At 46.7% G+C, this 25,419-nt stretch overlaps 1 protein-coding gene across 2 annotated transcripts in view; it reads left to right on the forward strand.

Moving 5' to 3' along the window:
- Positions 1-25,419, forward strand: part of PEDS1 (plasmanylethanolamine desaturase 1) — an 87,438-nt gene that overhangs the window by 58,517 nt on the left and 3,502 nt on the right. For both annotated transcript variants that reach the window (XM_063958938.1, XM_063958937.1), the window contains 3 exons: positions 16,006-16,097; positions 23,729-23,873; positions 25,042-25,254. In XM_063958938.1, coding sequence (XP_063815008.1) covers positions 16,006-16,097; positions 23,729-23,873; positions 25,042-25,254 — 450 coding nt within the window. The remainder of the gene's footprint in view (positions 1-16,005; positions 16,098-23,728; positions 23,874-25,041; positions 25,255-25,419) is intronic.

A 25,419-nucleotide genomic window follows, 5' to 3' on the forward strand; every position in this document is an offset into this window, starting at 1 on the left:
GACACAGTCCAGAAAAAGGTGTTTCTCCCAGAGGAGAAAGCCAGGGAGTTATCCGAGCTAATCGGGATCCTCCTAAAACCAGGAAAAGTGTCAGTGCATCATTGCACAAGAGTCCTGGTAAAAATGGTGGCTTATTACGAAGCGATTCCATTCGGCAGATTTCACGCAAGAACTCTTCAGTGGGATCTGCTGGACAAATGGTCCGGATCGCATCTTCAGATGCATCAGCGGATAACCCTATATCCAAGGACAAGGGTGTCTCTCCTGTGGTGATTACAAAGTGCTCATCTTCTAGAGGGCCGCAGATTCGGCATTCAGGATTGGGTGCTGGTGACCACGGAGGCCAGCCTGAGAGGCTGGAGAGCAGTCACACAGGGAAAAAAATTCCAGGGAGTGTGATCAAGTCTGGAGAATTCTCTCCACATAAATATACTGGAGCTAAGAGCAAATTTATAATGCTCTAAACTTAGCAAGACCTCTGCTTCAAGGTCAGCCGGTATTGATCCAGTGGGATAACATCACGGCAGTCGCCCACGTAAACAGAAAGGGCGGCACAAGAAGCAGGAGGGCAGTGGCAAAACTGCAAGGATTTTTCGCTAGGCGGAAAATCATGTGATAGCACTGTCAGCAGTGTTCATTCCGGGAGTGGACGACTGGGAAGCAGACTTCCTCAGCAGGCACGACCTCCACCCGGGAGAGTGGGAACTTCATCGGGAAGTTTTCCGCATGATTGTGAACCGTTGGGAAAGACCAAAGGTGGACATGATGGCATCCCGCCCGAACAAAAAACGGGACAGGTATTGCGCCAGGTCACGAGACCTTCAGGCGATAGCTGTGGATGTCCTGGTAACACCGTGGGTGTAACAGTCGGTGTATGTGTTCCCTCCTCTGCTTCTCATAACCAAGGTATTGAGAATTATAAGACGTAGAGGAGTAAGAACTATACTCGTGGCTCCGGATTGGCCAAGAGGGACTTGGTACCCGGAATTTCAAGAGATGCTCACAGAGGACTAATGGCCTCGGGAGCTAAGAAGGGACTTGCTTCAGCAAGTACCATGTCTGTTCCAAGACTTACCGCGGCTGCGTTTGACGGCATGGCGGTTGAACGCCGGATCCTAAGGGAAAAGGCATTCCGGAAGAGGTCATACCTACCCTGGTCAAAGCCAGGAAGGAGGTGACCGCACAACGTTATCACCACATGTGGTGAAAATATGTTGCGTGGGTGAGGCCAGGAAGGCCCCACGAAGAAATTTCAACTAGGTCGATTTCTGCACTTCCTGCAAACAGGAGTGTCTATGAGCCTCAAATTGGGGACCATTAAGGTTCAAGTTTCGGCCCTGTAGATTTTCTTCCAGAAAGAATTGGCTTCAGTTCCTGAAGTCCAGACATTTGTCAAGGGAGTATTGCATATACAGCCCCTTTTGTGCCTCCAGTGGCACCGTGGGATCTCAACGTAGTGTTGGGATTCCTCAAATCATATTGGTTTGAACCGCTCAAATCTGTGGATTTGAAATATCTCACATGGAAAGTGACCATGCTGTTGGCCCTGGCCTCGGCCAGGCGAGTGTTAGAATTGGCGGCTTTGTCTTACAAAAGCCCATATTTGATTTTCCATTCGGACAGGGCAGAACTGCGGACTCGTCCCCAGTTTCTTCCTAAGGTGGTGTCAGCGTTTCACCTGAAACAACCTATTGTGGTGCCTGCGGCTACTAGGGACTTGGAGGACTCCAAGTTGCTAGACGTTGTCAGGGCCCTGAAAATATATAAATATATATATATATATATATATATATATATATATATATATATATATATATATATATATATATATATATATATATATATAATTCCAGGACGGCTGGAGTCAGAAAGTCTGACTTGCTGTTTTATATTGTATGCACCCAAAAAGCTGGGTGCTCCTGCTTCTAAGCAGACTATTGCTCGTTGGATTTGTAGTACAATTCAGCTTGCACATTCTGTGGCAGGCCTGCCACAGCCAAAATCTGTAAATGCCCATTCCACAAGGAAGGTGGGCTCATCTTGGGCGGCTGCCCGAGGGGTCTCGGCTTTACAACTTTGCCGAGCAGCTACGTGGTCAGGGGGGAACACGTTTGTAAAATTCTACAAATTTGATACCCTGGCTGAGGAGGACCTGGAGTTCTCTCATTCGGTGCTGCAGAGTCATCCGCACTCTCCCGCCCGTTTGGGAGCTTTGGTATAATCCCCATGGTCCTGACGGAGTCCCCAGCATCCACTAGGACGTTAGAGAAAATAAGATTTTACTTACCGATAAATCTATTTCTCATAGTCCGTAGTGGATGCTGGGCGCCCATCCCAAGTGCGGATTGTCTGCATTACTTGTACATAATTATTGTTACAAAAATCGGGTTATTATTGTTGTGGGCCATCTTTTCAGAGGCTCCTTCGTTGTTATCATACTGTTAACTGGGTTCAAATCACAAGTTGTACGGTGTGATTGGTGTGGCTGGTATGAGTCTTACCCGGGATTCAAGATCCTTCCTTATTGTGTACGCTCGTCCGGGCACAGTACCTAACTGAGGCTTGGAGGAGGGTCATAGGGGGAGGAGCCAGTACACACCATGTGATCCTAAAAGCTTACTTTTTGTGCCCTGTCTCCTGCGGAGCCGCTAATCCCCATGGTCCTGACGGAGTCCCCAGCATCCACTACGGACTATGAGAAATAGATTTATCGGTAAGTAAAATCTTATTTTTTCACACCAGCACCGGGCTCCACTAGTCAGAGAGATAATGCCACAGCCGGGGGACACTTTTATATAAGTCCCTGCGGCCCTGGCATTAAATCACTAACTAGTCACCCCTGGCCGGGGCACCCTGGAGGAGTGGGGACCCCTTAAATCAAGGGGTCCCCCCCCTCCAGCCACCCAAGGGCCAGGGGTGAAGCCCGAGGCTGTCCACCCCCCCCCCCACCCCCCATCCAAGGGCGGCGGATGGGGTCTGATAGCCTGGTGTCAAAAAATAATAATATTGTTTTTGTAGCAGAACTACAAGTCCCAGCAAGCCTCCCCGCAAGCTGGTACTTGGAGAACCACAAGTACCAGCATGCGGGGGGAAATACGGGCCCGCTAATACCTGTAGTTCTACTACAAAAAAAAAATACCCAAATAAAAACAGTACACACACACACCGTGATAGTACAACTTTATTACATACATGCACACCGACATACACACATACTTACCTATGTTGACACGAAGAGTCGGTCCCCTTCTCCACGTAGAATCCACGGGGTACTTGTAAATAAAATTATACTCACAACAATCCAGTGTAGATCGGTCCTCTTCTTTGTTTGTAATCCACGTACTTGGCAAAATAAAAAAACGGAAAACACGGACCACACACTGAAAGGGGTCCCATGTTTACACATGGGACCCCTTTCCCCGACTGCCGGGACCTCCCTTGACTGCTGTCAAAGAGGGTCCCTTCAGCCAATCAGGGAGCACCACGTCGTGGCACTCTCCTGATTGGCTGTGCGCGTCTGAGCTGTCAGGCGGTGCACTCTAGATGCAATGTAGCACATAGGCGCTCCATTGTATCCAATGGTGGGAACTTTGCGGTCAGCGGTTGACCGCGAGAGTGACCCCATATAACCTCGCGGTCAAACGCTGACCGCAAAGTTCCCACCATTGGATATAATGGAGCGCCTATGTGCTACATTGCATCTCGAGTACGCCGCCTGACAGCTCAGACGTGCACAGCCAATCAGGAGAGTGCCACGACGTGGCGCTCCCTGATTGGCTGAAGGGACCCTCTTTGACAGCAGTCACGGGGGGTCCCATGTGTAAACATGGGACCCCTTTCAGTGCGTGGTCCGTGTTTTCCGTTTTTTTATTTTGCCAAGTACGTGGATTATAAACAAAGAAGAGGACCGATCTACACTGGATTGTTGTGCGTATAATTTTATTTACAGGTACCCCGTGGATTCTACGTGGAGAAGGGGACCGACACTTCGTGTCAACATAGGTAAGTATGTGTGTATGTCGGTGTGCATGTATGTAATAAAGTTATACTGTCACGGTGTGTGTACTGTTTTTATTTGGGTTTTTTTTTTTTGTAGTAGAACTACAGGTACCAGCGCCCCCCCCCCCCCCCCCCCCCCCCCGCATGCTGGTACTTGTGGTTCTCAAAGTACCAGCTTGCGGGGGAGGCTTGCTGGGACTTGTAGTTCTGCTACAAAAAACAATATTCTTATTATTTTTTTTGACACATGGCTATCAGCCCCCCATCCGCCGCCCTTGGATGGGGGGGGGGGGGGGGGACAGCCTCGGGCTTCACCCCCTGGCCCTTGGGTGGCTGGAGGGGAGGGACCCCTTGATTTAAGGGGTCCCCACTCCTCCAGGGTACCCTGGCCAGGGGTGACTAGTTAGTGATTTAATGCCAGGGCCGCAGGGACCTATATAAAAGTGTCCCCCGGATGTGGCAATATCTCTCTGACTAGTGGAGCCCGGTGCTGGTGTGAAGAATACGGGGGACCCCTACGTGTTTTGTCCTCCGTATTTTTGGCACCAGGACCAGGCGCAGAGCCCGCTGCTGGTTATTAAAATACGGGGGATCCCCTGTCATTTCCCCCCCCCGCCCCCGTATTTTTACAACCAGGACCGGCTCAAAGAGCCCGAGGCTGGTTATGCTTAGGAGGGGGGACCCCACGCATTTTTTTTCAAGATTATTGAACACTCTTGTGCCGTCCATGAAGTCGAATCCAGGACGCACACTATCCGTCAATTGGTCCGTTTTTCGACAGCGGGACTGTCGAATCAGTTTTTTTATTGAATATGTCGAATTCGGGTCCCGGCGGTCAGGTTTCGACTGTCGAATCCAAAAACGGTCAAAATTCCAGCCGGCATTCGACCGCAATTGCATATACCCCATAGCTGGCACTGTAGGGGCATGTGTGTACCTGGCACTGTGGGGGCATGTGTGTATCTGGCACTGTGTGGGGGCACCCATTTTTTTACGTTTTTATATGTAGGTGGCACTGTACTGGGGCATTATATGTATGCGGCACTGTACAACATGTCTAAATGTCTAAAAACGGAGGTTGTTGTGACACAAGGTCATACTCCTACAAACGTCATACCGAAAGGTGTGCGCACAAAAATGGGGTGTGGCTTTCTGACAACTAGGCCACGCCCCCATTTTTGTACCAGGTACACATGACCTAACAGTGCCAGCTATGATAGTGGCTCTTGCCCTTGACTACAGATCTTTTCTGGCTCTTTGCCTCTGACTGTTTGGCCACCCCTGATGTAGTAAGTGCTATGACACAAAGCACAGGACTGTAACATGGAAGCATGCAGGTATTCTGCTGACTGTAAAAAAAGCACACCCTATATCGACTTGGCTACATTACCTGTATTTTACGACCACCGTATCTGCTCCAACCCACTGTGTAGATCTGTTACAGCTGCACGTACATATTTATGTATATAAACTATGAATTAGCTATTTTATGATAAACTGTACGGGACAAATTTTCACCTACTTCATCTTTAAATGGGCAAATCTCAGGAAGCCAAGGCATCTGTGCAGGATTATGGGCCTTATTCAGGTTTGTTAGCAAACAAAAAAAGTTAGCATTTGGGCAAAACCATGTACACTGCAGGGGGGGGGGGCAAATGTAACGTGCAGAGAGAGTTAAATTTGGGTGGCGTGTGGTCAAACTGAAATCTAAATTGCAGTGTAGAAATTAAGCAGGCAGTATTTACCCGGCACAGAAGCAATATAACCCACCCAAATCTAACTCTCTCTGTACATGTTACATCTGCCCATGTTACATCTGCCCCACCTGCAGTGCAACATCGTTTTGCCCATCAGTGTGCTTTTTTTGGTTTGCTAACAAACTTGAATAACCCCCTATGTCTGGAGTCTTAACTTTTGGGGGACACCTGTTGAGTAATGGAGGCTCTTCTTCTTTAGATAATACCACGGACTAGTTTCTTACCATTGCATTGTTTTGTCTACATGATTTAGCTGCATTGTGATATTGTGATACTTGCTTGAGTAATTGGCTGTACAATAGGGAACAGCGAGTGGGGATTAATAGGATGTTCTTTGAATGGGCCTCAGTACTCCGTGGAATACCGCAGGGATCAGTACTTGAGCCATTGCTGTTTAACATATTCATTAATGACCTAGGAGAGGTACTAGAAAGCACAGTGTCCATTTTCACAGACGATACTAAACTATGTAGAGTCATTAATTCAGACAAGGATGTTGAATCTCTACAGAAATACTTATCTAGACTTGAGGACTGGGCGGATAAATGGAGGATGAGGTTCAATATAGACAAATGTAAAGTTATGCACTTTGGGACTAAGAACAATCAGGCAGCCTATAAACTAAATGGGGAAAATGTAGGGATAACGGTAGTTGAAAAAGATTTGGGTGTGCTCATTGATAATAAACTTGGTAGCAGTACACAATGTCAAAATGCAGCAACAAAAGCTAATAAGGTGTTAGCATGCATAAAACAGGGAATGGAGACAAGGTATGAGAGTGTAATCCTGCCACTGTATAAGTCATTGGTACGGCCACACCTGGAATATTGTGTACAGTTCTAGGCACCTCACTATAAAAAAGATATCTTGGAACTCGATAGGGTTCAGAGGCGAGCCACCAAACTGGTTAAGGGGTTAGAGGCACTGGATTATGAGGAAAGACTTAAAAGGTTAGATATTTTACACTGGAAAAGAGGCGACTGAGAGGAAACATTATTAATATTTATAAATACATTAAGGGACAATACAAGGATTTATCAAACGATTTGTTTATCAAAAAATCGCTACATAGGACACCCCGAGGTTAGAAGAAAAAAAATTTCATACACAACGGAGAAAAAGGTTCTTCACAGTAAGAATTTAAGTAAGGATTTGGAATTCTCTGCCAGAAGAAGGTAGTATTGGTGGGTTCAATCAATTAGTTTAAAAATGGATTAGATAGATTCCTAGCTGAAAAAAATATCCAAGGATACTACATTTAATTATTATAAAATTATAATACAGGTTGAACTCGATGGGCATTTGTCTTTTTTTCAAGCTCAAAAACTATGTAACTATATATCTAGCATGTCCGCATCTAGCTGTGTGGCTAAAGACTGAGTAGTTTGGAGTTGTGTGGGGAAAACTGCAGCTGCTACTTTTAACTCCCATAACCCATTTGTAGTCTGAATTAATTGGCTGACAACAACAGTCCCTGATGGGACTTAATCAAACATTAACACATCTCTATGATGAGTTGGCAGGGATGCTCTGATAATGGGCAAAAATAAGATGGGTTTGATGGCTTAATAACTTACACTTATCTAAAAAACATTTTCTCTCTGCAGAAGTTGGATATTAAGGGCAGAATTCAGTTGTTTTTTATGACGTCTATTGGAGCTATTTGTTTATTGCTCCCATCAGACGCCCATTAGCAGCAGCAATCCCATTTCTGCTCGCACCCCACCCCACCCCACCCCACCCCAGAGGTGGCGAGCTGAAATGTGCGAAGGCGCCCAAACAGCACTTTTCCGTTGCGCCCATTAGTTCAGTTGTGTTTAGCTGCTGTATGCAGCTAAATCCGGACTAATTTGGTGTGATAATTAAAGGGCGCCCTAAACAATGTAATTGCAACAATGAGCACCCATTAATTATCATGCCTTCCTTAAACAATTGAATTCTTCCCTTAGAATGTTACGTCCCTCCCAATCCCAACACTGGTTGTCAATGTCCATCCTATGTTAAACTGGTAGCAGTTGCAGTGAAATCCATCCCATCCTTCACACGCGCCCACACACCTATTTGGTAGCACTCTGACACGCTTTTCTTAGTGTAGTTTTTTTTTTTATAGCTCTAATCTCTGCCTGTAGTGTTAAAGGTTAATAGGCTAAACCTGCATTCTAAAGATATTTTGGCATTTTGTCCATGAAACTAGTGAAAATTGTATGTTTGAAAGAAGGGTTTGATTCTACCATAGTCATTGACATTGCTTGTTCAGTTACCTAGCAGAATAGAATGATTCATATTGCACACTGCACACAAGTGAGAGCATGACACATAGTACAAATAAGAGCACCCTCATTCAGGGATTAGTATGTATGCAGCATTAAGTTCTTTCTGTTTGCCTACTCAATCTCGCCAACTTCACTAAGCTCCCGCAGCAAGACACATGGGAAGCCATGCCCTGCCACTCTGTGTGTGTTGGCTCCATCGCATTTCCATATATGCCAACTTTTCCTGTGTTTCCCATTCAGTAGAGGACCGGAGTGAGTTCTACTGTATTAATATTATGTTGCAAGCATCCCCTTTCCATTTTTTTTTTTTTTTTTTGTGGATACTGGTTTATCTCTTTAGAAGTGAAAAAAGGCCATATTTTAAGGGTGGTGATTGATTAATAAGGGTTAACAAACTTTCCCTTTTTTCTGCTTGGCCCGAGCATTTCCACCTTGCTGTATAATATATTGTGTTATGAAACCTTTGCGGTTCTTAATGAGCTTTTGTAACCCCTGGCTATAATTCTAATGTTTCCTGTTTAGATTGGCTTGTGCTTTGGTGGTTACAGATAGCCATGTTTACCTAGAGGCAAAACTAAATACATTCGTTTGTATGAGCATTTTAGATAAACAAAATGCCAAACTCCATCATTATCAGAGCGCAGATAACCAGGTCACAGATGTTCTCATGTAAAAGCTTCAGTACGCGGCACACACGGAAGTTGTTCTTCCCTCCTGTATGTGTGTGTGTGGTAATGAAGCACGTACACTGATTAGTTACTATATAGATTGAGAAGGCAGCTGTAGTGGAACGATACAGTACGGTGATCGCGCAGAGCGGGAAAAAAAGTGGGTCCCATGGACCCCTCACTTTTAAAAATTGGGGTCCTGCCTGTCCTTTTCTGGGTCCCATCGGAAATCAAGTTCTTATTAATCTTGTTAAATGAGTCAAATATAAAAACAGAATTGACTTGGACACTACAAAAGTGCTGCAAGAGGGAGGATGGGGTGACAGTGACAATGCTGCTGGGCTATGTAGCATACAGGGCACTCTGCACCAGAGCTGTAACTAGACATTTTGGCGCCCTTTGGCGGAAAGTAAATTGGTGCTCCCCACTCCTATATCTGAAAGAATGGACCGTGCGCCCCGAAAACGGGCTGCAAAATTTAGTGGCGTGGCTTCGTTGGGAAGGGGCATGGCCACATAATAGTGCTAATTCACATTACACCACACAGTAGTACAACTTATACACACTGCGCCAGGCAGTGCCTCATATACACACTGCGCCAGGCAGAGCCTCCTATACACACTGCGCCAGGCAGAGCCTCCTATACACACGGCGCCAGGCAGAGCCTCCTATACACACGGCGCCAGGCAGAGCCTCCTATACACACGGCGCCAGGCAGAGCCTCCTATACACACGGCGCCAGGCAGAGCCTCCTATACACACTGCGCCAGGCAGAGCCTCCTATACACACGGCGCCAGGCAGAGCCTCCTATACACACGGCGCCAGGCAGAGCCTCCTATACACACGGCGCCAGGCAGAGCCTCCTATACACACGGCGCCAGGCAGAGCCTCCTATACACACGGCGCCAGGCAGAGCCTCCTATACACACGGCGCCAGGCAGAGCCTCCTATACACACGGCGCCAGGCAGAGCCTCCTATACACACGGCGCCAGGCAGAGCCTCCTATACACACGGCGCCAGGCAGAGCCTCCTATACACACGGCGCATTTCAATATAATAAAAATAATACATCAGTTAATGTCATTTTGAAACCCAAAAAATTATCCTGCTGCTAGCTTGGACCCACAGTGCAATGCTGCAGGCTGAGACTGCACAGTGAATCTTGCAGAAGTTTATGCTGCCAGGCTGAGGCTAGTAGTCTCACATAGATTACAGGCTGCACAGTACATAAACATTCCAGTGGCTTTGCTGAGACTGACACTCATCGTATACCCCTTTCAGACTGACTATAGCCGGGTCACACCCGGGAATGTGTACACGGGTGCTTCCCAGGCGCGACCCGGCTTGAGACCCCTTCAGACTTGCTCCCTGACCTGGCATATTGCCAGGTTGGTGACATCACCGCTGACGCTACCGGAGGCTGTACTTGGATATAATCATCTCCAAGCACCACCACCTTCTATGCAGACCCGGCTTACCCGTTCACAATGCACCGCATCCTGGGACGATCCCGGATTCAACCCTGGTCGAGACCTGGGATTAAATGCTGGGACGCTCGTCCAGGGATATTCTTACAGGACCCTTTCACATTGAGCAAATTCCCGGGTAGATGCGCGTTCATGTGCAATAATCGGGAAATTTGTCCATCTGAAAGGGGTATTATCCACTTACAGTCACAAGTCCAGCATTCTCAGACCTCCGCCCCACCTTGCAACAGAGTTTGTAGGCAGTTCACACCACGTGTTGGCATCATGCACCTGCCCAACACATGTAGCACTAAGCAGCCACCACACTGAACCGCCTCCCTCGGAGCTGGTAAACAAGCAGCACTTAGTACTGAGTCATAGCCACAGTGACCATTCCCCATAGGAGCTGGTGTACTGACCGTCCATTCCACATAACCCCCTGCAGAAAACCCCCAGTGGAAACCCCAGTAGCGTTCACAGCCGGAACAGCCACAACCACCAGCCTCCCTTCTCCCGTGGGACCCCCCAGCGGCGTTCACAGGCTACAGGCAGCCACAACCCCCCCCCCCCCCCCCCTGCGAGGCCCTACCCCAGCGGGAACCCCAAGCGCCGGTCACCGCAGGAAAACAGTCGCCACAGCAGCAATGGCCACTGCCCCAACCCCCTCCCCCCAGGGACGCCTTACGGGTCCCTGCACTTCTTTAACACACGCCACGGTCGCTGCTATGTAATCTCCCCCTGCAGCACGCCGCAACCCGACTGTCACACAGACATGTACTCCCCGGCAGTTAGCCGCGTACACTTTACAAGGGAGTTGTGTGATGCCCGGACCCAGCCCATGCGTTGACAGCCGGAGGTTATACAGCAGTGAGCACCCACCATCGCAGCTCCTTGCAGGAAACCTGAAGCTGTCATCCCAGTAAAAACAGCCACCTCTACATAGCCAGCCCTCCTTGCCCCAGAGATACCAGGTAAACCTCGGCTCACAGCAAGCGCGGCCACCGCATCGTCTGTCACTGGCCCCAGACGACACCTCGGGAAACCCCCTCAGCAAGCCCAGCTTGTGTTTACACGCTTCACTTTGCCATCGCCAGCTACTACCCGCTTCAATTACCTGCTGCGAGCACTTGCATGGTGCAGGAGAGGCGCTAAAGAGGAGGGAATGGCTCCACCTCCTGTGTTTATACCGTGCAGCCGGAGCCAGCATTAATCAATCCTACAAATACCGCTAGAGATTGGCTGTTGAGGAGCGCGTCCCCGAGGACCCTCCCACTTTAGAAACTTGAGTCCCAGGGCTTCAAAATCGCCATGGCGCGTTTTTGCAATCACTGACTTAATCATTAATAACCTGTCTGTATGAATGTCTAAATGTTGCAGAGTTTGTGTTTATGGATACAGGCTTTGTGTGGTCTTACTAGACCATAACTTGATAAATAAGGATGAACTGTTCTTTGTCTATTAGGACCACAGTGTGCTGGTTCCGTTTTCTGCTCTATATGGTCCTACTTTTGTATAGCATTGTGTTATGCGCATCTTCCATAACCACAGCCTTTTGTATTGATCCTGTATTTCACTTAATTTTTTTTGTACACATAGTAGTGTTTCCTCCTCGCTGCCACCTCCTATAAAATCACTTCTAATACTGCCCCGTTCATTATAATCCAGGTTCTCCTTCATCTAATGGTGCCCATACACTTGTGAGATAATCGGTGCTAACCTTCGATTACGACCGCATCTGTGAGAGAAATTGAAGGATTGTATGCACATTTTAGGTACCTTTCGACGCGATGTGCGGGCACGCTGCTCGAATATCGCGTCTCATGATAGTATGTGCTGCACTTAATATTTATCGGATCGCAGTGTGATCGCATGTGTTTTTAAAAATACATGCTATATATCGCACTGCGATGTGCGATGGGTACCCGCCGGGAGTGGACGGAGGCTGCTCCCACTCGGCGGTGACGTGCCCATCACGTGATTACCATGCAATCTATTGCATGATCGCATGGTAATCACTTTGGCAGTTCAGGTGCGATTTCATCGCACCTGAACTGCCGGTGCGATGTTGAGGGGCATCGCACAAGTGTATGGGCTCCATTAATTGTGATCAGGACTCTCTGCTACAGACTGGACTGGATTTGCTGCTAGGCCTCCAGTCTCACCTTTTTCTTTTTATTTGTGCTGGCTGGGGTATGGGATGGATGGAACAGAGGTCAGTGCTGTCTGGTGTATGGGATAAATTGTACCTGGGATGGATGAACAGAGGACAGTGCTTTCAGGTGTATGGGATAAAATCAGGGTGTGAAAAAAATCATGATTTAAAAAAACAAAACCATAACTTATTTTAATGTAAATTAGATTTTTTATAAAAATGATTATGTAAACCAGGGGTGGCCAACCAGTCAGAGGCAAAGAGCCGAAAAATATCTGTAGTCACGCCAAAGAGCCGGTATCATTTACACGCGAAAGGCGTGCGCGCCCAAAAATGGGGCGTTATCTCTCCCAGAAGACGGACAGGGGTGGAGAAGGGGGATACGGAAGGGTAGAGTCTGAGTTAAAGCAGTCTCCGTCTCCATTGGGGGGTGGGGGTGGGTGGTTTCGGGGAGGGGGGGGTGGGGGGGGGGGGGGGGGGGAGTTCTGCTGCCACTTGTCCAGTGTCAGGGAGTGGGAGGCAGGAGCCGCAGCTTAATAAGGAAAATGCTGCATGCTGCTCGAGAGCCACGGGTTGGTCATCGCTGAAGTAAGCAAATAAAGTAAAAACAATAATACAAAGTTCTTTTAAAATACTATGACTTTAATTTAAATGACTTGACTTAGGGTGTTTTTTGGGGGGCTGTTGGTATTCTGATGTTTATGATACCGCTATCGGTATTCTGACCGCCGGCATCCCGTCCATTGGTATATCATACCGAATCTAGAACCATGGCATGGTACAGCAATGTACACACAAATAACAAACTGCAAAAGAAAAGAAACGTCAATGATGTTAAGTTACATGGTTTGCAATTGTAACACAAATAATGGTAAAAGACCTTAGCACTTACTCCTGATGGATAATGTTTACAATTTAATGGATACTGTTTTCAATTTAATGGAAATAGACATATATCACCCTTAGTAAACCACACTCCTGCTTATGTAGTGTTCACTTTAGGAACTTTTCTAGGGCAGGGTGCTGGGCACTGAGTTGTGCACTCCCCCTTGGAAAGGGGTAGGTCCCATGACATGCCCCCTTTCCATCACTCTGGCGCTGTGCCCAGCCTAGCGGTGACATGAGGTTGCACAAGGAAAATTAATTATTATAGGGTATAGGCATCTCCTGCAGTGAGTAGGGGTAACAGCTTGTTTGGACTACAACTTCGGAGTCTGCAAGCCAGTCTGTGAAGCCATTATCTGTCAAATGCATGAAGCGCTAATGTATTTAAATTTATAAGCAGTGGCCAAACCTCAGCAGCCCCTTCACCACAATTAAAACCATAGACACACACATAATGTATGTAGCTCACTGTAGTCCTGTGGGGACAGATTCCAGCACTTCCTGAGGTGATGCAGGGACACGGGTTGAGAGAGCAGTGGAGGTAGTGCAGAGGGAAGTGGAGCTAAGGCAGGGAAAATGCACACAGCTGCTGGATCAAAGCAGCAGGAAACCCCTCACCTGACAACGGAGGTCAACGCTAGTACTCCTGCAGCACCAAGGTGTCCAAGATAGCAGCCACCGGCCGTACTACCAGTAGGCCAGCCAGCAGCCTCAGTGTCCAGGAACCAGCTGGCGTCTCAGAGATACAAGCCAGGGGCAGTAGTCAGATGCGGACTGACTTCGGCAACAGGCAGTAGAGACTGGCAGGGCAGCAGGGAGACGTTCTGCTGGGTGTACCATGCACAGTTCCGCCGTCCGCAAGGAAGGTCACCCCAGAGCCAGCTCCACTAGCAGTGGAAGATAGCGGGACTCCGCATTGGGTGGGGATCTTCACGCCCTCTCCAGCTGTCGGCTTGTGGGGATGGCAGGCTGCCGTCGGGCACCAGTTTGAGCAGGAAGACATCGCTCTTAATTGAATGGTGTGCGGCCCTCCTCCTGGGGGCTGGGTTGTGACTGGGCAGACACCATGTCCTTTACTCCGCCTGGAGCAGCTGTGTAAGTCTGTCGGCTTGCCCTGGGGAAATGTAGGTGCAGGGCGCAAGTCTGCACTCACAAACAGGGCAGGACACATTAACTATTAAAAACATGCAAAAACAACCTAGCTGGAATGCTACTTTATGGATAAAAGAGCTAATTCCGGGCACTATTCAACTGTCGGTGAATTGAATCGACCCCTATGTTTCATGTTGCACAGTATGCCTATGGCAATTACCAGTAAAAGCTTGGTAAAAACGTGGCTGTAGACTTCTACATCCATGGTATTGTATATTGAATACTTGAAACACGACTCAAAAATGTCGACTTTCAAAGTTAATTTTAACAATACATTATGCACCTTTGACTTTTTTTATTTTTTTTATTTATTTGTTTTAATGATGTGATTTTAAATCAAGTTTATTTAAATCCGCACACCTTGGATGAAATGTACCTGTGATGGCTGGAACAGAGGCCAGTGCTGGCTGCAGTATGAGAGAGTGTAACAGCGATGGATAAAATAGAGGACAGTGCATATTTCCCATCTCTGGGTCTAAAGTCTATCCGCCTGCTTTATCAGTCTGAATATTACTCAATCAGCAGGCAGTGAAAGTCATCCAGATAAACCAGTCAGCTAGCATATAGTTCTGTTTACAGTGGCAAATAATAAAAGGTGATAACCTCAGTGTGAAGAAGGGCAATAAAGCCATAAATGACAGTACATTAGTAGTTGATCTTATTTAAGTGCAGCCAGTCATTCTCTTTCTGTATGTCTATTGCATAGATGATTGTGTCAGGCCTGCATTACATAAAATAATTTTTTAGGCTTCTCTCAGGAAGATTTTCTCCTACAGTCTAGTAGAATGTACTGGTGCTTTAGGGACTGAACTTCAGTTTATATGCATAAGCATAATTTCTCGTTATTTACATAGTGCCTGCACATTATGCAGCTCTGTACAGATGAGTTTCACACATGTTTGAGCGTAGCACTGTGGGAGGAAACCCAAACAAACACGGAGAACATACAAGCGTCACACACACAAGATCCAGGTTGGTATTGAACTATTGATGCCCAATACTGTTAAGCAGCAATACTAACATTACGAGTGTGTGCAAAACGTTTCCGCGTGCACAAATTATTATTATATTTACAAATAGTGTGAACATTAAATTGTTTCCAAAGTATTCACCAGAGGAGAGTATGCAAAGTTGCATGGGCTCAAATAACTTGGTGAAGCAGCTGGACCAGTCCGAAGCAGGTGTGTCTTCAATATGCTTGATGAAGGCCTCCTCAATCCTAATCTCATGCATCCTAGCAACAGGGGGCATCTTCATATTGCAACAAATTGGAGGTCATATTGTATTTCTAAGGACAATTCATTTCAGTGAGCCTGGGCATCAGATTTAATATCCTTTGTTAAAAATTGGTTGGTTTTTCATAAACAGGAGTATTTGTCATTGCTTTTAAACAGGTCCTATGATGATTTATCTGGATTAAAAAAAACACTTGACGAACTTTCTACCGTACATTACTTGTATCCAAGTTTTTTTCTGTAAGGTTGTTATTTCATACTATGGGCAGGATGTGTGGGTTATTGCTTGAAAGTCCGTGTATACAGATGTTTCCCATTGGTTACGGATCCCAAGATGCTGGCAGCTGTATGTGCTCTTCTCAATCAGCCCTTTCTGCATACAAAGCCTGGTTCCTAATTCTGTGTCTGTTCTTCAGTTGCAGGGATCGTAACGGCTGACTTTGCCTCCGGATTAGTGCACTGGGGAGCGGACACTTGGGGCTCCGTGGAGTTACCTATTGTCGGAAAAGTAAGCTCTGTTTGTAGATATTTCCACACTGTGATATGAGTTAATATTTTATATCATGCAGAACTAGGTAACTACACTTGTTTTCTAAAATACTTCACGGAAGCTTTTCCAGTAGACGAGAAGTGTGATGCACAGGTTATGCTTCAACACCTGCAAATGTTGCTGATCGCTTTCAATTTTAATGTATGGATATTTACAATTTGGTTCTAGGCTAGTATCTTTGTTCAAGAGTCTGTTCCTGTGTTTTTTGCCAGGATGACTTTGTTTAGCCTTGAAAAACTCTTAGGGGTCGATTCAATTCAGCGATAGTTGAATAGCGCCGGGAATTAGCTCCCGGCGCTATTCAATTCAGCTCAAGTTAAGTCGGCGAATGCCCATTCTCCCGGACTTAACAGGTTGATTTTCCGGGAGAACGGGCATTCTCCGACTTAACTTTCCGCCGCAACGCTGATTCCCGACAGAATCAGCCTAGCGGCAGCACTTTTGTCGGGTTTCCTCTCTCATCCCCCGGCGGTGAGAGAAGAATTCCCAACAATTGAGTGTCACTTGGCGCTGTATTGAATAGTGCCGGTGCTATTCAACTGTCGGTGAATTGAATCGACCCCTTAGACAGTGATCTAAACAGTGACTTTTTCATTTTGGTTTTCTCAATTTCATTATGAGGTAATTAAACAATTTTCATTTTAGTAAATAAAAAAATGGTGAGTAGTCACTGCTCTAATTGGGATAGACCGATACAATATAAATCTCATATTATATAGTTTGCTTTTTATTTACTTTCTTGAAATCTTCTTAAAAAAATAATAAATAATACTTGACTATTTTTGTACAACTTTGTTTTAGAGTGAATGAAAAGACTAGTGGTATTTTCTGAAAGTACAAAGGGGGTCATTCCGAGTTGATCGCTCACTAGCAGTTTTTAGCAGCCGTGCAAACGCTTTGCCACCGCCCACTGGGAGTGTATTTTAGCTTAGCAGAAGTGCGAACGGTTGTGTCGCAGAGCGCCTGCAAAAAATTTTTGTGTAGTTTCAGAGAAGCTCAAAACCTACTCAGCGCTAGCGATCACTGCAGACTATTCTGTCCTGGATTTGACGTCACACACCCGCCCAGCGTTTGCCCAGCCACTCCTGCGTTTTTCCGAACACTCCCTGAAAACGGTCAGTTGCCACCCAGAAACGCCCACTTCATGTCAATCACTCTGCGGCAAACAGTGCGACTGAAATGCATCGCTAGACCCTGTGCAAAACTGCATCGTTCGTTGTGCCCTTGCATTGCGTGTGCGCATTGCGCCGCATACGCATGCGCAGAACTTCCGTTTTTTAGCCTGATCGCTGCGCTGTGAACAAGTGCAGCTAGCGATCAACTCGGAATGACCCCCAAAGTCTCCTGAAGAAAAAGTATAATTTATGTGGGTACTGCAATAACAAAAATTTTTTTAGTAGTATTAATTTTGGTATTGAGCACAGGGGTGAGAGAACTCTCAGCAACGAATTGGTTAATAAAGGTGCCGTGTCTGTTTTATGATAATACATGTAATTTAATGTACATGTTGAATACTTTTAAAGTACTGTGTAGTGAAGTCAGATGAATTGTGTAAATATACTTGAGTGTACTGAAGTGGCTGAAATACACACGCACAGATCTGCACCTGATGTTAGTTCTGTGTTATCTGCAGTGCTTGTATAAAGGTGAGCATTTCCTGTACAAACACTGGGGCCGATTCAGTTGTTTTAATCACGTCTGCCACTAGATTGCGCCCGACGGCAGCAATTCATTTGTTTTGCCGTTCGTACGCACAGTAGCCATTGTGGTCGTATTTATTTATTTTTTCTCTTCCGTCCTAGAGGATGCTGGTCACAGCTAGGGGAGCTCTACAGAGCTTCTTTAGTAAAGCTTTTTTATTTTTTTTATTTTAGATATTATTTTACAGGGGGGCTGCTAGCAACAGCCTCCCTGCTTCGTGGGACTAAGGGGGGGGGGGGGGGGGAGTAGTGTCCGCCCTGCGGGATCTGAGCCACTATCTCAGCTTACAGGACACTGAGCTCCTAAGGGGATAGATCGTTCCCCGCCACAGGGGATCGCTTACCCCAGCAGCATGCCGCCACCCCCTTACAGAGCTGAAGATCAGTGGCGAGTGAGTCACCCCCCCCCCCACACCTTCCCTAGCAAGCAGGGTCCGGTGTGAAGATTGCGGCACAGGGTAGGAGCGCAGTTCTAACTGCGCTCCGGAGGCTCAGCGGTACTTAGTGCGGTGCTGTGAGGGGTTTGTAGAAGGAGGGAGAGGCTGCATTAAGACTGTGTAACCTATTAAGGTGCACAGTCGGCACTAGTAGGGGTCTCCCTTTACATTAAAAGAGCTGTGTGTGGGTTGGCTCCAATCTCTGTGTCGCTCTTGCCATTCTTGGGGGTGAAACTCTGTCTATCCTCCCCTGTGTGTGGAGTGTCTGTGGTCTCCATTAAGCAATGTCCAGGGACTCTGTGTCATATGCTGCAGAGGATATGTCTTCTCAGGATGATCCCATTCCATGTAATCAGGATTGCACTGGTTTAGCACGGATACCAGCAAGGGAGCCTGAGTGGTTATCCTCTATCAAATCTATGATTTCTCAGATTTCAAATAGGGTTGCACAAAATGAATCTGCAACTCAGGCTTTACAGAACTCTATGGCAGTCTGGCCCAGTTCTGGTACCTCAGGGTCCCCCGCTGTATATTCACATAAACGTGCTCTTGCGCAGATCATGCAGGATGATACGGATACCGATTCGGACACTGTAGACGGGGATGTGTTGCGGGGGGCAGCATCTCTTGCTAAAGGGGTGCAGTTGATGATAGAGGCTATTAGAAATGTGTTGAATATTGCGGATTCAACACCTGTGCAGGTTGAGGAGGCTTACTTTACTGAAAATAAGAAAGCCTTGCTAACATTCCCTGCGTCAAAAGAACTAAATGCTATTTTTTAAAAGGCATGGGAAAACCCTGAGAAAAAATTCCAGATCCCTAAAAGGGTCCTGGTGGTGTGTCCTTTCTCCTTACAGGAGGATAGAAAAAAATGAGAAAACCCGCCTATTGTTGACGCGTCTGTATCCAGACTCTCAAAAAAGGTGGTTTTACCTGTTCCAGGATCCACCGCCTTGAAAGAGCTGGTTGATAGTAAAATTGATAATACGCTCAAATCCATGTACACGGCTTCAGGGTCTATATTACGTCCCACTATTGCCAGTGCTTGGATTGCCAAAGCTATAGTAAAGTGGTCAGGCACATTACTTGAAGATTTGGATACTATGGATAAATCTGATGTTGAATTGTTTTTGCGTAACGTTCAGGATTTGGCAGGATTTCTCGTAGAATCCATTGAAAGACCTGGGTTCCATGGCTGCAGGAATTTCTTCCATGTCTGTCTCAACTCGTCGAGGACTGTGGCTGTCACAGTGGTCTGCCGACGTGGAATCCAGAAGAAGTGCGGAGACCCTACCCTACACAGGTCAGGCTCTCTTTGGGGAAGCGTTAGATGCATGGATCTTCACGGCTACGGTGGGTAAGTCACCTTTTCTTCCCTCAGCTGCACCTGCTACGAAGAAAACCTTTTCTTCAACTGCATCACAGCCCTTTCGGGCTGCCAAGCCACGAAAGGCCACATCGTTCAACACCTTCTTTAGGGGAGGCCGGCCCAAATCCAAGAAACCGGCTTCAACCAGTTCCCAGGAACAAAAACCTGTTTCAGGTATGCCAAAGTCCTCTGCACGACTGTGGACTGCACGCCCTGGAGGTGGGGCCGGTGGGAGCGAGACTCAGGCTTTTCTGTCACGTCTGGGTGTCGTCCGGCCTGGACCCCTGGGTGCAAGATATCGTGTCCCAGGGGTACAGGCTGGAATTTCAAAGTCTACCTCCTCATTGCTTTTTCAAGTCTGGCTTACCAACTCTTTTGGAGGACAGCACTGTACTACAAGACGCTGTCCAAAAGCTGGTGGAAGCACAGGTCATTGTGCCAGTGCCACCTCACATGCTGACCAAAGGTTACTATTCGAACCTTTTTCGTGGTACCGAAACCGGTTGGTTCGGTCAGGCCCATTCTGAACCTAAAATCATTCTGAACTTGAACCTAAAATCTCCCTCCTCACCGATTCTTCAAATCAGGCTTGCCAGCCTGGCTGGCAGACAGGGCTGTCCTACAGGCAGCCGTCCAGAAGTTGGTGGAGGCACAGGTCATTGTTCTGGTCCCTCCTCATCTGCAAAACAAAGGTTACTATTTGAACCTTTTCGTGGTACCGAAACCGGATGGTTCCGATTTGGCCGCCGCATCAGGCTTATCTCCGATTCGCACTGTTGGACTGTCACGATCAGTTCTAGGCTCTGCCATTTGGCCTCTCCACAGCACCGAGGGTTTTCACCAAGGTGATGGCGGAAATGATGGTTCTCCGCAGACAGGGGGTGAATATAATTCCATATCTGGACGATCTGCTGATAAAGGCACTGTCCAAGGAGAAGCTGTTACAGTCCATACTTCTCACGACCCACCTGCTCAGGGAACACGATTGGATCCTGAATCTTCCAAAATCAAATTTGGAACCAACCAGGCAGTTGTCCTTTCTGGGAACGATCCTCGACACGGGAGTGCAGAGGGTGTTTCTTACAGAGGAAAAAGCGTTGGTGATACAAACAATGGTCCAGGATGTCCTGAAGCCAGCCCGGGTGTCTGTTCATCAGTGCATTTGCCTTCTGGAGAAGATGGTGGCCTCTTACGAGGCTCTGCAGTATGGGAGGTTTCACGCTCTGTCCTTCCAACTGGATCTCCTGGACAAGTGGTCGGGATACCATCTACGTATGCACCAGCGGATACGTCTGTCGCCAAAGGCCAGGATTTCACTCCACCTTCTGGAGGGCCGCAGGTTCGGGATTCAGGACTGGATCCTTCTAGCCACGGATGCAAGTCTCCGAGGCTGGGGCGCAGTCACTCAAGGGGAGACAGATAAACATTCCAGAACTCCAAGCGGCCCATCTTCTGAGAAATCGGGCCATTCAAGTGCAGTCGGAACAATGTAACGACAGTGGCTTACATCAACCGACAGGGCGGAATGAAGAGCAGAGCTGCAATGTCAGAGGTAACCAGAATCATCCTCTGGGCAGAAAAACACGTGTTGGCGCTGTCGGCAATCTTCATTCCGGGAGTAGACGACTGGGAAGCGGACTTCCACAGCAGAAACGATCTCCATCCAGGAGAGTGGGGTCTCCATCCGGAGGTGTTCACAGAGGTGACAAATCTTTGGGGTATACATCAAATAGACAGACATGGTGGTCTCTCGTCTCAACAAGAAGCTTCGGCTGTATTATTCCAGGTCGAGGGACCCGCAAGCCGTGGCTGTGGACGCCCTAGTGACTCAGTGGGTGTTCCAGTCGGTGTACGTATTTCCTCCACTTTCACTCATTCCAAGAGTGCTAAAGCTCATAAGGAGAGCAAGGGTTCCGGCGATCCTCATTGCTCCAGACTGGCCAAGAAGGGCTTGGTACGCCTATCTTCTGGATCTACGGCTAGAAGAGCCGAGGCCTCTTCCTCTTCAAGAGGACCTGCTACAGCAGGGGCCGTTCGCCTATCAAGACTTACCGCGGCTGCATTTGACGGCATGGAGATTGAACGCCAGATACTAGCTCGGAAGGGCATTCCGAACAAGGTTATTCCTACCCTGATACAGGCTAGGAAAGGAGTTGCGTCTAAACATTACCATCGTAGTTGAAAAAAATATGTATCTTGGTGTGAGTCCAAGAAGTTTCCTACGGTGGAGTTTCAACTGGGACGGTTTCTCCTCTTCCTGCAAGCAGGTGTGGATATGGGCCTGAGGTTGGGATCCATAAAGATCCAAATTTCAGCCCTATCCATTTTCTTCCAGAAACAGTTGGCTGCCCTCCCTGAGGTTCAGACTTTTTTTGAAGGGAGTTCTGCACATCCATCCTCCCTTTGTGCCACCTACGGCGCCCTGGGATCTTAACGTAGTGTTGCAGTTCCTCCAGTCGGACTGGTTTGAGCTTCTACAGGAGGTTTCTCACGTGGATGGCTGTCACTTTGTGGTCCTTGGCTTATGCTAGACGTGTGTTGGAGTTGGGGGCTTTGTCCTGTAGAAGCCCATACTTGATCTTCCATGAAGATAGGGCTGAGCTTCGGACACGTCAGCAGTTTCTTCCAAAGGTTGTGTCGGCATTTCAGATCAATCAACCTATTGTGGTGCCAGTTGCTACTGAATCCTCGATTTTCATCAAAGTCCTTGGATGTTGTAAGGGCTCTGAATTTATGTAAAGAGGACTGCTCATCACAGAAAATCGGACTCTCTGTTTGTCCTGTATGATCCCAAGAAACTTGGGTGTCCTGCTTCTAAGCAGACAATCTCTCGCTGAATCAGGTTCACTATCCAGCATGCGTATTCTAGGGCAGGATTGCCGTGTCCTACGTCTGTTATGGCTCACTCTACTCGTAAGGTGGGTTCTTCCTGGGCGGCTGCCCGGGGTGTCTCGGCTTTACAGCTTTGCCGAGCGGCTACTTGGTCTGGGTCGAACACGTTTGCAAAGTTCTACAAGTTCGATACTTTGGCCTCTGATGATCTGAAGTTTGGTCAATCAGTTCTGCAGGAGCCTCCGCGCTCTCCCTCCTGTTCTGGGAACTTAGTTGCATCCCCATGGTACTAATGTGGACCCCAGCATCCTCTAGGATGTAAGAGAAAATAGGATTTTAATTACCTACCGGTAAATCCTTTTCTCGTAGTCTGTAGAGGATGCTGGGCGCCCGCCCATCGCTTCGTTTTCCTGCAATCGTTATCTGGTTCAGTACATCTTTGCTTAGTTATTTACTGCATTGTTACTTGGTAAGTAATGTTTCAGCGGTTGCTGAGAGTTTCAAGCTAGTTAGCTTGATGTGCCTTGTATGTGTGAGCTGGTGTGAATCTCGCCACTATCTGTGTTAAATCCTTCTCTCGAAGATGTCCGTCTCCTCAGGCACAGTTTCTAGACTGAGTCTGGTAGGAGGGGCATAGAGGGAGGAGCCAGCCCACACTCTCAAACTCTTAGTGCTAATGCATCCTAGTGGACCTGTCTATACCCCATGGTACTAATGTGGACCCCAGCATCCACTACGGACTACGAGAAAAGGATTTACCGGTAGGTAACCAAAATCCTATTTTTAGCAGCCTCCTGAGGTGCAAGAAAAAATGTGTGGAAACTCAGCACTTTGGGCATCCAAACAGTAGTTTAGACACCGAAAGCAGGACTTTAGGCGGGTTTAGTTGTTTTAGGAGGCTAAACCCAGTCTGTTTGGGCACGTCATGCGCGATATGCATGTGTGCCCAGACAACAATTGAATAGTGACAATTGTTTGGGTGTCTAAACAATCCTGTTCAGACAGAAAAATTAGACTCCCAAAACAATTAAAATTCCTCCACTGACCTCTAATGGTTTCTCTGGACTTTATCTAAGCTTTTTTATTTTTAAAGCAAGATTTCATATTTAAAAATTGTGGGGTGTTTGTTTTTTTTCCTATCTAGAACCTCATGTTTGTATGTATGTATGTATGTATGTATGTATGTATGTATGTATGTATGTATGTATGTATTTATTATTTTTAAACCTTAATTTTCCTTGTCTGTTCTAGGCTTTTATCAGACCTTTTCGGGAGCATCATATCGATCCTACAGCAATCACGAGACATGATTTTATAGAAACTAATGGCGATAATTGCATGGTGACCATTTTTCCTCTGGCGTGTATGGCATATAAATTCCTCTTCCTTTCTCCAGGTAATGTTATTGCTTAATGGCACAAATAATACGGGTAAGGTCTACTTGAAATGAAGTCACAGTAGTCAGAATATTAGAATGCAAGAGTTAATGGTCAGGGTATGGGTTAGATAAGCTGCCACACAAACCATAGTTTGGTCTTGGTTAACCAGATCTGTGAGGAATTTGGGTGCTCTTGGGATTGCTCATAATACAGTAATCAGGTTGATGAGAATTTGGGTGAAACAATAGCCAGTACATATGCATTCTGTACTAGAGCCAGGCTTTAAGGGGGTACTCACGGAGCAATCGCTGCTTAAAATCTAAGCAATCTGACTAGATTGCTTAGATTTTAAGCATGATCGCTCCGTGTGTACCCCCCACAGCGATAGCGATGCGGTTCGCTCAGCACACATCTCTCCCACATCGGCCTTTGAATACGGGCCTTTAGTCAGTGGGCTGAGTTTAAAGGAAGTCAGAAGACAAGTATTTTAAATGCAAAAGGAAATGAGTTAGGGAATTAATTCTTTAGTAATGAGATTGTTCTAGGCTGAGGAGAAGCAAATATGGGATATATTTCCATGTCTGCTAATCACTTTCTGTACAGTTTGTTTTGTTTTATCTGATCCTCTCTTGTAAGTAATTTAAAATGTAGTGCTTTCTATAGATTCTTATATAGAAGAGTCAGTAAATGTAATTGTTTGTACAGTGTTTAGCGTTTTTTGCTTGCTAAGGTGACATTGGAAAGCATGGGGCAGATGTATTAAGCCTGGAGAAGTGATAAAGAAGTTATAAAGCAGTGATAAGTGGAAGGTGATAACGCACCAACCAGTCACCTCCCAACTGTCATTTTTCAAATCTGTAATGATTGGCTGGTGCGTTATAACCTTGCGCTTATCACTGCTTTATCACTTCTTTATCACTTCTCCAGGTTAATACATCTGCCCCCATGTCCCTTATGGAATATTTCACATGCGTGTATTGAGCTGTGACCTGCAGCATGCACTTTTTGTTCAGACACTCTAAAATGAACAGGAAGTATTGGACCGGATGTAAAATAACTTCTGTTCATACGTTCCGGATCTGTTCAACAGTGTTCATGGGAATTGCTGGATCCACATACTATAAGGTTTTTTGTTTTTCTTCTCAGTCTGTTTATAGGATGTAATTGTTTTTACTTCCATGGCAGATTTCATCTACAAAACGTATGCCACAGAGTGTTTCATCTTTGCACTGGCAATGTTCGTGACGCTGACTAACCAGATTCACAAGTGGTCTCACACATACTTTGGTCTTCCTTCCTGGGTGGTCTTCCTCCAAGACTGGCATATCATCTTACCCCGAAAACACCATCGTATTCATCACGTGTCTCCACATGAGACTTATTTCTGTATCACAACAGGTTAGGACTGCTCCACAATTAAAACCTCAGGATCATTTCTATCTTCCCTGATAACCATTGCCACTACGTGTCTGTGCCTGGGAGCTGCTATAATCAAGCTGGCGGGAAACACGCGTATTGTCAGAATTAATGCAGACCACTTTGTGTTGACGGGACAGTGCAGAC

This window comes from Pseudophryne corroboree, chromosome 3 (assembly GCF_028390025.1).
Source record: "Pseudophryne corroboree isolate aPseCor3 chromosome 3, aPseCor3.hap2, whole genome shotgun sequence".
Taxonomy (NCBI): Eukaryota; Metazoa; Chordata; class Amphibia; order Anura; family Myobatrachidae; genus Pseudophryne; species Pseudophryne corroboree.